The sequence below is a fragment of the Amaranthus tricolor genome, chromosome 8 (genome assembly GCF_026212465.1).
Source record: "Amaranthus tricolor cultivar Red isolate AtriRed21 chromosome 8, ASM2621246v1, whole genome shotgun sequence".
In the NCBI taxonomy this organism is placed as follows: domain Eukaryota; kingdom Viridiplantae; phylum Streptophyta; class Magnoliopsida; order Caryophyllales; family Amaranthaceae; genus Amaranthus; species Amaranthus tricolor.
In genome coordinates this window covers 23,936,232-23,951,032 of record NC_080054.1, presented here as the reverse complement: position 1 = coordinate 23,951,032, position 14,801 = coordinate 23,936,232, and the positions used below count along the sequence as shown (strand labels likewise).

The following is a 14,801-nucleotide window of genomic DNA, read 5'->3' as shown; positions in this document are numbered from 1 at the left end:
AGATTCGAATTTAGATCCGCGAGTCCAAATTTCCTAGATTTAGATTCGAATTGATTCGAATTCTAGTCCAAAATGGGTCTAAGCTCCTTTTTGAGCATTTACTTTTGCTTTGTATCGTGATCCGATAAAATTACAGACCGATAATAAAAATATATATGAAACTATTAATTAAAATCAAACATACATCCAACAATATATATTATACTTGGTGCATTGTCTTAGTAAAACATTTTATTATTAATAATTTCCTCACTGATAAAAGTAATTTTATGATAAGAGTATCTACAATAGCTAAACGAATTAATATTATCATTCTATTTTTAAAATATATCTATCTAATTAATTTCTAAATACATTGTCTACATGAGTGTAAATAGTTTAATGATATTATTAATTGCTATCGTACACTTCTTTTAAAAATATATCTAACTAATTTCAAATTAAAAAAACATTGTTTGCTCGAGTGTAAAATATATCTTGGACCAAATACACCTTAAAATCACAAAAAATAGCTTAGTTGCTAAAAAAAACTAAGAAAATTTCACATGGAGTCATCTAGTTTTCATGAAACGTCAAGAGTAGCACTTTTGTAAGATTTTTCTAATACATGGTAACATCCAGTTTATGTGTAACATATAGAATTTTATTTGGGTCAAAGTTAGAAGAAAATAGAGAATAGACGACTAAGCCTTAGTGACTCTATGATTCAATTCAAAAAATAAATAAATAAATAATAAAAATCAAAATCAGATTTTCAATACTACTATCACTACTCATCATCTTTCACATTTTGTTCCGAAACCCTAACTTAATCACGCTCACACCCTTCCCCTTGTTTTTGAAAAACTTCAATCAAGAATGGCACCACACTTTTTCAAGATTTTCTTCTTCCCTGTGCCAATTCAATCTCACCATTTTTGTTGGTCAAGTACAACAACACCATTTTTTTTACCATCTTCTTTCTTCTTCGTGTTCTTTGAATCCAAGGAGGTATAACGCAGCCTTATCAATTGATTTATGAAGAACTTCGAAGCAATCCTCGGTTCAACGTACAAAAACCCCTTTCGGTTGGTTTTTGAAGCAACAGGTATATCTTTCTCTCCTCCTTTCCTTGATTTTCGAATTAAACAACTCTCTTCCTCTGAATTTTCGCACAATCAACTCTTCCCCATTACTTTTCTGTGTTCGAAAAATGCATATACCCTAAATGCCATTGTTGCTTGCTTGTTTGTCGAATACAACAATATGTTTTCTTTCCCTTGTCATTTCATTATTTTACCTTGTCTTTCACTAAGAATTATTGCAAATATGAGACTATTTGATTGAATCAAGATTTGTTGTATATACTTGTTAATTAAATTAGATGAGTCTTATGAGGATTGTAATTGGATTAAAGGAATGTTGTGATTAGGGATTTTATTGAAGAATATTTGTAAAGATTAAATGTTGGATAATTAAATATTTTTGGATGAAGTATTAGATTCTTTTGAGACTTGTTGATTGTAGGAAGAACAATGACCTTTGTGTTTAATCAAATACATTCTAATAGATTAAGGGTCTTGGTGTAACCTTAAATCCTTGTGAATCTTGATATGCAAATATGAGATGGATGGACATTGAATTTACGAAATTTGGTGGAATATGGTTATTAATAAGAAAGTATCAGATAATTGATATTCTTGAATTGATTGTGAGATTTTTTTATGGTGCTTTAATGATTGTGGGTTAGAATCTAGAATGTGTATTCTTGTTGTGTAATTAGGTAATCGCTAAGAGAATGTAAACTAGTTTAGTTCACGATTATTATATTGGATGACATATTGGGAGTTTGAGTTAGAACACGCACAGTTCTTTAAAGGTTAGAAATGCTAGCATAACTCTTGGTTAAGCTGCGGCCTTAGGAGGAGATGTAATAAGTTATATGTTGATATAGTATATTGAACGCTCTCTAGTGGTGTTGTGATCTTGTTATGCTCCAGGAGACGATATCATTGAAGAACCCTTCTAGTTGTTAGCTGGATTCGCTACCTTGAAGCGACATTATCGGTGAGTAGTAGCAGTCCCTTAAAGGGTCTGATCAGACTACATTCTTGAAAATAAACTTTTTACTAAAGCTCTTTTGAAATTGAAAATTGTTGAGATAAATGTTGTTGTGACTGCTTATGTTGATATTATGATATGGTCAATGGATCGGGCTTGCGAGCTGGTCATTGACGGAGTTGAGGAGCATTGTTCCCTACTCCCTGTTTTTGAGGTGAGTTGTCATTCAAATATTGACTAGCTTCACCCGAGAGCGACATAGCCTTAGAGCTATGGGGCACCTCTCAAACTAGACTCCTTGTGCGCACATAGATCTAAGAAACAAATGTTTCTTTTAAACTTATGATTCGAATTACTGTGTTTTGTTGTTTTGGATTGTTATTTTTCATTCAGTTTAATCTGACCCTCTGTTGTTTTCAATTTTTAGTTTGTTTACAGATAGGAACCAGTCGGAAACGATGGGTTAGCGGAGTTGATTAGAGTTCCAAGGATGTTATATTGAGCTGAACACGTTAGAATTTTGTAGTTTTGTAATGGGCTTTGGTAATTGTATATTAGTCTAGACTGTATTGGTTACGTTGGACTTTTATAGAGACTTTTATGATCACTTTATGAATTATATGGATGTTTGGATTGAGAATTAGCTGATTCGGTTCTAATTTAGAACTAAAGACTCATTTGCGCAAGTTTTGGGATTGAGATTTGAGGTTCTTGGGAAGTAAACCCCATGATGACCCTACTTACTCAGTCAACGGTAAGCCGAGTTATTACATTATGCACTATCTAACTACCGTAGCATTTCCGTTAAATTCTTGTTAATTTCAGTTTAATTCATTATTTTGAAAGATTTTTCCACATGGTAGCATTCAGTTTTTGCTCTCAAATATTTAATTCACCATTTTAAAGTTTAATTCACCGATTAATTTATCAACGCCTTTAAATGTTGTAACAATTAAGTAGATATGTATTAGTGCTTAGAATGCACCTTTTGAACTTATGAATGCACCATTTGAGCTTACAAAATGCGTCTTTTTAATTATTTATTAGTATTTGTAATGCACCTTTTGAACTTATGAAATACATCTTTTGAGCTTATAAAATGCGCCTTTTGAATCATGTATTAGTATTTGTAATGCACCTTTTGAACTTTATAATGTCAATAATTTGAATGAAAATAAAATTGTTACAACATTTAAGGGCGTTGTTAAATTAATCAGTGAATTAAACGTTAAAATGGTGAATTAAACATTTGAGAGCAAAAATTGGATACTACCATGTGGAAAAATCTTACAAAATGATGAATTTAACAAAAATTAACAAGAATTTAACGGAATATGCTATGACAATTAAATAGTACATAAATTGGATGCTAACATGTGGAAAAATCTTACAAGAGTGCTACCACTTGTATTTCATGAAAACTAGAAAATATCATGTGGAATTTCCAAAAAAAATTTTAAACTAGAGCAAACAAAGCTATAATTGGCGAATGGCAATATCTCTTGTCAAAGACTTTTAAAGTTAAATGACATGATCAAACTAAACTTGATGTATCCAAGAATTTTGCGTCGCTGTTAAGCTTGGCTGCTTGGTTGTTGACTTCATCTATTAGAATTTACTATTTAGAGTCCATAGCATTAGCATTGTTCCTCAATCCTCATGGAACTTGTTTTTCATTTGCATTGTGGGGACAATTTTGATGCGTTTCAAATTCGAGTTTCAAAATGAATTAGAAATTCATAAATTCACAATTGAGTAGGTTTATTTTTATTAAACGAATCCAATGACTTATTATTTTAAAGTGATCAGTTACAGTTTGCAGGTGATCACTTGTTATAATTTAAAAGTGATAAATCAAAACTTTAAAGTGATCACTTACGATATTAAAGTAATCAAGTTATAGTGAAATAGTCTCATACAAGATCGGAGTCGTTCCTGACCCTAAGCAATATAGACATTTGCCTAGGGCCCAAAGTTTAAAAAGAGCCTAAAACCTTGATTCATTAATGTATGTTGTCATGTAGGACGTAAAACGCCGTTTATAAAATTGTGACTTTACTTTTGTCAAATATCCATTAAAAACCGAAATCGATAACTATAGAAAGGGTTCATTTCTTTACTTTTCCTAAGATCCATAAAAAATCAGAATCCAGATTAGGGATGGTCATGGGGCGGGTCTGGAGCGGGTCTGGCCAGACTCGGACCCGGATCCGAACCTTAAGGGTCCAAAATTTTCAGACACAGACCCAGACCCTACGGATTTGACGGGTTTAGGGTCCTTAATGGGTCTTATACAAAGCCTCTTTGATTTTTCAAAATTGAATCTTTTGCGAGTCTTTTTGTATTTTTGTAAGCAACTTATTATCGTATTACAAACACTTGTTCGAGTCCATAAAATTCAAATACAAAATAATTACTAAAACGTAAAAACACTTTTTTAAATACATAAATCAAATATAAAAGACTAAATGAGATACATAGTTTATATTAGAAGAGAAAGAAAAAGTTAGGGTTAATGGACACTGCAACTGCGGTAGTGCCTTACTAGTTACTGTGTTGAGATTAATGAGAAGGCAAATCAGGCAATCAATATTCAAGGCATTATATATTAATAATAAAAAAAATTAATTTTAGAATTTAGAAATCAGAAATTCTTAATATAAAATTTAAAAGTTTAGGGTCCGAGTCCGGGTCCGGATCTTCACCTTAGGACCCGGACCCGTCAAATATTTTTTGGATCCAAATCCGACCCGGATTCGATGGGTCTCAAAAATTAAGACCCAGACCCTTAAAAAGGGGCGGGTCCAACAGGGTCCTGGACCCATGACCATCCCTAATCCAGATTAGATTATGCTTGGGACCTTAATGATGTAAGGTCAAGTTAAGCAACTCAACTGTTTGGTTGGTGTGTGGGAATTGGAGTACGATTGAAAACTTGTCTTACTATTTTTGTTTACTTTTTTATGGGTTTGGACTTGGAAGTCTGAGGTAGACCTTAAAAGATAACGACCCGAGTTGGATCAAGCTATGTAAGTTATTATCAGGGACTGGAGTTGGATCAAGCTACTTGAAAAACTTTATTTAAAAGCGATTGGAATTGAATCAAGCTCATCATAAACTCGAAATAGTTTAGTAAATATGATTATATGCCTAATGTATTTAATAGTCTTTAGTTTTGACAAGGAGAGACACTTTGAAAGTTGCTTAAGTGTGTAACTCGGTAAAAGCCCTAACTCAATTGATTTTAATGAAATCAACTTGGTGTTAACATATTGAGCTATTTTAGAAAGGTAAAATTATGCAAATTTCGCAATGCTATTGAGGATGATATGGATATAAATTTAGTGAATAGTGGGTGGATATGAGTATGAAAAGTCCTACTCGCTATAGATAGTAGGTAGGTAATAGGTATGAGTTCTTACCTGCCTCATATCCACCTGCTCCACTCCTTATGTACACATCCCAACCTATATCCACAAAGTACTAATTTATATCGATTTTTTATATTTTTATTAAAAACTATTGTCAAAAATTAAGGATATTAATTTTATTATATTATATTTGTAAAATTTATGTAGCCTATTAAATTTGTAAAGAATATTGCTTTCCTCATGTAATGTCCTAAGTGTGATTCTCAACTAATAGTTTTTTTTTTCTCAGTCTATTCTATAATTTAAAATATGTCTGAGTTTAATTCTAAGCTTACTTAAAATAATGAAACAGTGATATATTTAGTTGGACAAGATACAAATCCAACCTGTTTTACTGTGACTCTGATATAAACCTAATTCACAAAATTAATGTGTATGACTCTAAAATTGGATAACTTTCTCTTACAAAAAGGATAATTTTGAATCACAATCAAGTCAACTTGATTTAAAATTAGATAATAATGGTGAAGATAAATGAGATTTATAGAAGTAACTTGAGTAAGAGGTCTTAAAAATTACAATTAAATAATTATATTCTACATCTATATTTAATAAGAGTCAAAGGTAACTTTGAATCACTATCACCTAAATTATAATTTTAATGACAATTAGGCAAAAAAAAAAAAGAAATTTTGATGTATGTTTTTGATAAAAGAAAATCAGTTACTTAATGAAAAATTAAATTTAAATGAAAAATAATGGCGAATTTTAAGTGAATATATGAGGAATGTTAAGATCGATCGGCTGCACAAAGTTTATACATGACGTGGTCTCAACTAGAAGTACGACTATTTATTATATACGAATTTTTTATTAAGGTCTTCTAATTATGAGACAGTTTAATATAAATCGTCTTAATATTAAATTTTTAAAATTTTATTAAAAAAACTGTTTTAATCTAGTTAACTTTATATAAGTTTAATTTTGGACTGTTTGTATGAGCCATTCTCACGGTGAGATGGTCTTATACAAAACTTGTTGATTCTTATATTATTCCTATTAATTTATTATTTCTAGTTTATTAGAGTATTAAACTGTCATAAGTATAATCCTAGTACAACTGTAAGTTTAATACAAACAGAAACAGTAATATATATGAGCCAAAAGAAGCAAAATGGGTACATATCCTATCCTTCCAAGGATGAAGCGAGTTTAAAACTGACCAACAACTCAATATTTACTCGACCATATAATCGAATTTAAATTTAATTTAATTTTAAATTGAATTTAAAGGGTATTGCTAAACATCACTACCCTTCTTATTTTATCGCTACCCCTATATTAATGATATAACGAAAATGCCCCTGGACTTAATATAACAATAATCATAATAATAATAATAATCATATTTTAAAAAAATAATAGCAATAATAATAATAATAATAATAATAATATTTTAAAAAAATTAAAAAAAATTAAAGGGGTGAGTCGCGCGCGACTCAGTCGTACAAAATCCGCGATTCGGCTGCGGCTCAGTCACGCGTTATGACAGTTGTATATTATATTTTTAAATTTTTTTAAAATAATATTATTATTATTATTATTGTTGTTGTTGTTGTTGTTATTATTATTGTTATTTTTTAAAAAAATATCATTTTTATTTTTATTATCATTATTATTATTATTATTATTATTGTTGTTGTTGTTGTTGTTGTTGTTGTTGTTATTATTATTATTGTTATTTTTTTAAAAATATCATTTTTATTTTTATTATCATTTTTATTATTATTTTTATTATTATTATTATTATAGTGCAGGATTATTATTATTATTATTATTATTATTATAGTACAGTGATAATATCATCAATTCATTAAAATAAGAGCGGCGATAAAATAAAAAGGATGATGATATTTAAGAATTGTAAACTTAAAATTACATAAAAATCAAAATAAACACAATAATTAATTTTAAGGCTATTCAAAACGCCTAATAAAAAATCAATCAGAATGTAAGAATGAAGTGGACCAATGCCAAATTGCCATTCTATTCTATTCTACATACACTAATACACAGTCATTCACCATCAACTAGGATTCTGGATTGTGGATTATGTTTTGATTTGATAACATCCACCCCTGACTATCCATATCCTCTCACATCTTTTCTTTCCTTAATTACAATATTTGAACAATCAAATTTCTAAATCTGTCACCAATTTCTCAAGAAAATAATTAGGTATTCACATTTCACTACCAAATTATCTCAACTATATAAACCAACTTCCATTGTTCTACTGCTCAGTACAAAAATGGCTTGCACTAGTTGTACTATCAATCTGGGAATTTGGGTTCAAACATCTTCAATTTACAAGGCTAATTCTAGATCTAGATCTTCCATTTCAAAGATTATTAACCATGGCAGCAATACTTTTTCTTTATCCCCTTTACTCACAAGAAAATCACCTAAAAAGTTATCTACAATTTCTGCAATCCTTACAAGAAATGAAACCGCAATTGACCCATCTGAGAACAAAAAACCCCAAGAAATCCCATCAACAGTACCGTTTGATTTCAAGTTATACATGGTGGAAAAGGCAAAATCGGTGAATAAAGCTTTAGATATGGCGGTAACTCTTAAACATCCGGAAAAAATCCATGAAGCTATGAGATATTCATTGCTTGCAGGGGGGAAGAGGGTTAGGCCAATGCTTTGTATCGCCGCTTGCGAACTTGTAGGCGGTGATGAAGCGGCTGCTATGGCTGCCGCTTGTGCTGTAGAGATGATCCACACCATGTCATTAATTCATGATGATCTCCCTTGCATGGATAACGACGATCTCCGTAGAGGAAAACCCACCAACCACAAAGTGTTTGGTGAAGACGTTGCTGTCCTCGCAGGGGATTCACTTCTGTCCTTCGCTTTCGAGCACATGGCTACGGCCACTCCATTAAACCAGGTCTCCCCCGGCCAGGTTGTTCGGGCTGTTGGAGAACTTGCTCGTGTTATCGGAGCGGAAGGGCTCGTAGCAGGTCAGGTAGTCGACATCGATTCTGAAGGTGCCGTCGACGTCGGACTCGAGCAGCTTGAGTTCATCCATATCCATAAAACTGCCAAGCTTCTTGAAGGGTCGGTTGTTCTGGGTGCTATAATTGGTGGTGGGAGTGATGAAGAAGTGGAAAGGCTCAGAAAGTTTGCCATTGGAATTGGGTTATTGTTTCAGGTTGTAGATGATATATTGGATGTGACGAAATCATCCGAGGAATTGGGGAAAACTGCTGGAAAGGATTTAGTGGCAGATAAGGTAACATTCCCTAAATTAATGGGGATTGAGAAATCAAGGGAGTATGCTGAGAAATTGGTTAAAGAGGCTAAAGAACAGCTTGTTGGATTTGATCAAGAAAAGGCTAAACCCTTAATTGCTCTTGCTGATTATATTGCTTACAGACAGAATTGATTGAACATAATGGTGGTGGAGTATGTCATTCTTGTTAGATTATATGGGAAAAGTTGATTGTTGTTGTCATTATAACAGTTTCATAGCTGTAGTAATTTTTATTTAGAGCAGGAGGAACATATAAAGATCCTCATTATAGGGTACATCTGCAATGAAAATTCTCCACAATGTATAAGCATGTGGAATTTCTTAATGATTTTCATACATGGGTTCATCTTATTTTTGATTCTGGATGCTGTTTTTCTCTGCTTGTCTGCCCTGCATTGTACTGCACTATGCAGAAATGAAGGGAGTTTTGTGCAATTTTGCTCTTTATGTTCAGTTTGTTGATTTCTCAAAGATTAGAAAATTGGTAAAATTTTGAGGTATAAGCCATAGTGCAAAAACAAAACAAGGTTGTATCTTGACCGTGTTGTAAAGATTTTTGAGTTTACCTTGACCTAAATAAAAGCCACATTGACGGCAACATCATTCGTATTGCCCGTGAAATTCGTTTTGCAGCTGTTTGCGCAACCGTGACCATAACTGTATTTTTGCACTATGGTTTAAGCACACAACGGAGATGCTTTGAACTAATCTTTTCGACTAGTTATTGTTCTGATTATGTAATTTATTGTGGCAATGATGTCAGATCTTATCATTTTGGATTGGGAATTTTGATGGACGATCAATATTTTTTGGTCATTTCTAATTTGGGTTCTGGATGCAGGATCAAGCTTTATTGTTTGGGTGAATTTCAGAGCTTCCATTCAATATTTCAGTAAACTAGAAGGTCCTTACTTATCGCTGATTGTAGGTAAGTTTGCGTACATCCGATCTCCTAAACCCACCTACTTGGCAGCCACTTAATGGCAATGGTGTGGGTTTTGAGCGATCATTCTTAATTAAAGTTATCATCTTTTTGTAATTCTGAACATTTAGAAGGTGTCAACCCTTGAATTACAAGTCTCGAATACGCAAGTTATGCTGATGCTCCTGTATTATGCAATTGTGGAAGTTTACTAGCAAAGTCCTTTGTCATCAAGCTATAATCTGATAATGTGCATTGTGATTCATTGACATAGCTTATATTATCATATGCGCTTTGCGGTAAATCAGATTTTTCCTTAATCCTATCCAATCACCCTATCATTTCCATCCATCTCTTTCTTTTAGTTTCTTTATTTCTTTTTCTGCTGGTTGTGAGAGGCAATCCAAAATCGAAACGGTTCTTATGCTCTTACCGTGGGAATCTTTATATTGATTGTTAGAGATTTATGAATCAGAATTACACGAGGAGTCGTTGGACGATCAAACTGATTGTTTATTTGAAATCTGTGGTTACTAGGTGCAACAGCTACAACGTATGGAAAATAACATCCCTGACTAAATATTCAAAAAATTTGTGAGTTTTTTATATACAGCATTTGTCTTGTTTGTGGTTGTACCGATTGAACTAGTGTATTGCAGGGTGATGGGAAGTTCTTGTAATTGTATAATTTGGAAGAGGTTTTCTTGATAAGTAGATAATGAAGAGGCGCTTGTAATTTGTATGATTGGAAGTATTACATTTAATAGAGGAGAAAGCATTGAGATCCATAGCATAGTACAAAATGCAGTTTTAATTGCAGTCCAGGTCATGATCGGCTTTCGTTTAATGATTTCATGATTTTGGCCCATGTTTCAGTCGCGGCAAGCTAAAGACCTTTACAATAGAATCTTGATGTGGTGGTGCGCGCAATATTTTGCGTTATGTTCCAAAGTTCAAGGGGAAGGGGTGCAAAAGAAGATATACAGTTCTCACTCTAAAAGAGTGGGAAAAGAGTAAAGCTGGAGAAATCCAGCAGGTAAGGAAAGATCATATGGTCTCGACCATACACTCTTCACCCTCCACTCCACTAACTCACACTTCCTAATTCGTACTCCCTAAGAAAAGAGTGGTCTAAATTCTCGTGTATATATAGTGCCGGAAGTAAATTCTGTAGATCATATCTCTTCTGTTATGTGTGTTTACTCTGTATAGTTTTCTTCCTCACATATGTTATCTCCGGACTTGTTCTACCTGTTTTACCTCTATGCTTGATGGCTGGATTCCCCCTCCAACGCTCCAATACGGAGATCGTTTTACGTGTTTCACTTACTACTTGCAACGCAACTGATCCAATAAGAAGTCATCACAATTCATTGGAAGTGCCAGCGGTTGCTGCTGTCAACTTCACAGTCCTGGTTTCTGTGTTACTGTTCGTTTGCTGTTGCGAATAACCATTTGAGAGAGCTAAAAAGCTTACATGGTGATATGAAAGCTGACAGCTTCTAAAGTTCTGATGATTGGAATTCTGTAGTGGCAAATGGGAGTGTTTCAGATCCGCTGACTCGCTGAGAGGTTGGTATTAGTTTTCATGCACTATCTCCTTTGATCTTTGATCAGTTTCCTTCCAGTTGTGCAGAGCTCTGTATGGGGTAGATCAACCCGATGATTTGAATGAACACCTCTAATTGCACTTTTATTCGCGGGACTATCAGTCATATGGCCCCTCACGTGTCTTTCATCTTGACATTCTTCGGAGAACAGGTGACATTAGACAGTAGATGCTGGTAAAGGTCAGCCACAGAAGAGAATAAAGCTTGAATGTATGATGATTTAGTTGCCTTTTCACATCTCTATTTGCAAGTAATAAATAAGAATTGGGTCTAAAAGGGCTCTAGTGATTCCCTCCATGTGAAAGTGCTGTTAGCTTTGGTTTGGAAATTGGAATGACATATTTGTAATCATGGGGTACGGATTTTCCAAAAAAATCTTCAATCAATAAGTTAACCGTGTTTCTTATGGATCAAGTCAGTAATATAATCATGTATCCAACACTGCAGTAGAACAACCACATCAAATTCAATACCCTCTATTAATATAACTATTAGAAAAAAAAAAAAAAGAAAAAAAAAAGCAGGCATCTTTTACATGGTAATGGCGACGCATAAAGAATGAGAAAAAAAAATTAAAATCGCCGTTGCCGGGGATCGAACCCGGGTCACCCGCGTGACAGGCGGGAATACTTACCACTATACTACAACGACTTAATTGATGTTAAATTCTGAGGAATGTTATAAATTAATTAAGAAAATATTTATTTATCCTTAATGTAAAAATAACCCTTTTAGTTGGATTTGATTAAGGAAATCTCCTAAAATGATTCAACTTTTTCTTAATTTTTCTATAATAATCTCACATTAATTAATTATGAATAATCTCAACTTTTAAAAATATTTAATTCGAATAATTAGATAATTTGCTGTATTTGAGTTTAAACTTTAAAGTTTGGCAAGTAACGGTAAATGAATAACTAAAGTAGGTGTAGTAAGGATAAAGTGACGAAATTTACGTGCTTAACTTAGGTAAAAATTTAGAAAAGTGTTCAAAAGGATATCTCCTTTGTTCCAAAGAAATAACATCAATTACAAATAAGTTGAAAATCAAAAAAAAAAGAATTAGTAGTAAAAAATTATTTTATTATTTGACGAGAATTAAAAAAACAAATGTGATCACGACCAAACATAAAAATAAGGCAAATTTACTGGCACGAACTAAAAAAAATAAAATAAAGTTAATTCTTTTGAACAAAAGACTACATTTTAGAGAAAGGTGATTGAAATGCTTAAACAAGATGAAACAATACATTAAATAATTGGAAGAATTAAAAAAAAAGTGTCTTATTCTTCATAAGCTCTGTTTGAGACGATTTCATCGTAAACATGCCTCATACTTGAATTAAATAACCCCATAATAAAAACAATAAACTTCTTATTTTAATGTCGTATCACCGTGAGACAATCTCATAAAAGATGAACCGATTATTCTTTGGGAGTAACAAAGCTTGTAGTAAAGTACTTCTATATATATAATTTGAAAGGTGCATTCGAATTTGTTTCAACACTGTTTAGCCTCTTTCTCACTTTCCCTTAACTTGCTCAACAACATTTTCCTGAGTCCCCAACTCATTCCTTTTTCAGCAATTCACACCTATTTGAAGCTTACAACACATGATTCCCCAATACTCTTTACATTATCATATTATGATTCAACTCCTAATCCTCTTTTGATTCTTCCCTATACTATAAGTACCAATCATTTTTAGGGTTCATTTACTTGCACTTTCTCTGCGCTAACTCCAAAAATGGGTGCTAAATCAAGCAAAATACCGTCAAATGATGCAAACCCACCTGTAAATGATGAAAATACAAACACCCAGATGAACAATAATGAATTAAGCTCTTATTTACAGGCTTGTCAACTCGACCCAGATGTTCAAGTCTTCGATTCTCACCTCCATGAACGCACTACTCACATCATTAATTCCCTTACTAATGTTGGGGATGAAGGTTTTGAGGTTCATTCTTTATCCCTTGATTCTCTTAGACAAGTTGCTGGTTGTTTAATTGATATGAATCAGGAAGTTGTTAGAGTAATTTTAGAATGCAAAAAAGATATTTGGAATAATCAGGATTTATTCGCTTTAGTACAAGATTATTTTGAGTATAGTGTACAAACCCTAGATTTTTTTACCGCCCTTGATAGATGTCTCAAAAGGGTTCGTGATCGTCACATAATTATTCAAGTTGCTTTACATCAATTTGAAGATAATTTCGGAAATGGTGAGAATTTTTTGCAGGAATTAAGGAAATTTAAGGAAGCTGGTGACCCTTTTACTGAGGAATTTTTCAGTATTTTTAAATCTGTTTATAAACAACAAGTACAGATGTTTGAGAAATTGCAACTTAGAAAACATAAGCTTGATAAGAAATTGAAATCATTGAACATATATAGGAAGGTTTCAAACATAATATTTGCAGCCACATTTGTGGCAGTGATTATATGTTCTGTGGTTGCTGCCGCCATTTCGGCCCCACCGTTGGTGACGGCTCTGGCTGCTGCCGCCTCTGCTCCGATGGGGGGAATCGGTAGGTGGATGAATTCATTGTGGAAGAAGTATGAGAAGGAGTTTAAGATTCAGAGGGAGTTAATTAACTCGATGCAAGTCGGGACTTACATTGTAATCAAAGACTTAGATAGCATTCGTGTTCTTGTCGATAAGTTAGAGATTCAAGTCGAATCAATGTTAGCAAATGCTGAAATCGTGCTTACCCAAGAGGGGGAAGTTACGAAGGTGATAGAGGCGATCAAGGTTAAGCAAACGGAGTTTTTGGAGGCTATTGAGGAGCTTGCGGAGTATGGGAACAAGTACAGCCGAGATATAAGAAGGGCTAGGACAGTGATCCTGCAACGGATCATCAAGCATCCGAATGATGATTGAACCGGTTATTCTATCTAATGTTTGTTGCTGTATAATACTTGTTAGATTCCATGTTTGTGTGACTTTGAAGAATGTAGCATCATTAACAGGTTAAACATTGTTGGGGTTGATTTGGATGTAGGGTTCCTAGGCTATTGCTAGATTTGTTGATCTGTTTGAGAGTTATGTACACTACATTTTCACTTAATGGCTATGATTTAAGATATCCTTTGTTTCTATACTTCGTATTATGTGATCAATACCGAAATAGGATTTGATTTGTTAGATTTTTTTTAAAAGACTGACTTAAGTCGCAGGATAATCTAAGCGATCATGGCCTGTTCAGAGAAGGTCTTATAAACGCAAGTGACCATGGCTCATGAGCTCAATAACAGTCTATTGGGAGGTTGTTTTACATGTTAGTTTATACGTTTTTCCCTTACGAGGCCCAAATTTTATACAGTCAATTTTTGCCTTGTGCTTTCCTATGCCTCCACCTTTAAGTGCATCTCACCCATTTAAGAAATCACCCAAGAGTTATTCTTTGCTATTCAATTCAAGTGCAACTATGTTTCTCTTAAACTTTATGTCTAACTCAATTTAAAGTTTAATTTGATGGTGAAGGACTTAACTTATGTTATAGGGGTATTTGACAAATGACTGTGTTCT

The 14,801-nt window shown here is 33.2% G+C and overlaps 2 protein-coding genes and 1 non-coding gene across 3 annotated transcripts; 2 read left to right on the top strand and 1 right to left on the bottom strand.

Moving 5' to 3' along the window:
* Positions 1-7,474: 7,474 nt before the first annotated feature.
* On the top strand, positions 7,475-9,087 carry LOC130820498 (geranylgeranyl pyrophosphate synthase, chloroplastic). Its single transcript, XM_057685897.1, has one exon. It carries the CDS (start codon positions 7,723-7,725, stop codon positions 8,866-8,868), a length of 1,146 nt encoding a protein of 381 aa, XP_057541880.1. The 5' UTR covers positions 7,475-7,722; the 3' UTR covers positions 8,869-9,087.
* Positions 9,088-11,847: 2,760 nt separating this feature from the next.
* On the bottom strand, positions 11,848-11,919 carry TRNAD-GUC (transfer RNA aspartic acid (anticodon GUC)). The gene has a single exon. It is a non-coding gene; the product is annotated as a tRNA-Asp (tRNA).
* An 864-nt stretch (positions 11,920-12,783) lies between these two features.
* Positions 12,784-14,356, top strand: LOC130820497 (UPF0496 protein At4g34320-like). Its single transcript, XM_057685896.1, has one exon. It carries the CDS (start codon positions 13,017-13,019, stop codon positions 14,151-14,153), a length of 1,137 nt encoding a protein of 378 aa, XP_057541879.1. The 5' UTR covers positions 12,784-13,016; the 3' UTR covers positions 14,154-14,356.
* The last annotated feature ends 445 nt before the right edge of the window (positions 14,357-14,801 follow it).

What these genes read in the sequence shown, in the direction of transcription:
- LOC130820498 (XM_057685897.1), top strand. Translation starts at nt 7,723, where the DNA reads ATGGCTTGCACTAGTTGTACTATCAATCTGGGAATTTGGGTTCAAACA.
- LOC130820497 (XM_057685896.1), top strand. Translation starts at nt 13,017, where the DNA reads ATGGGTGCTAAATCAAGCAAAATACCGTCAAATGATGCAAACCCACCT.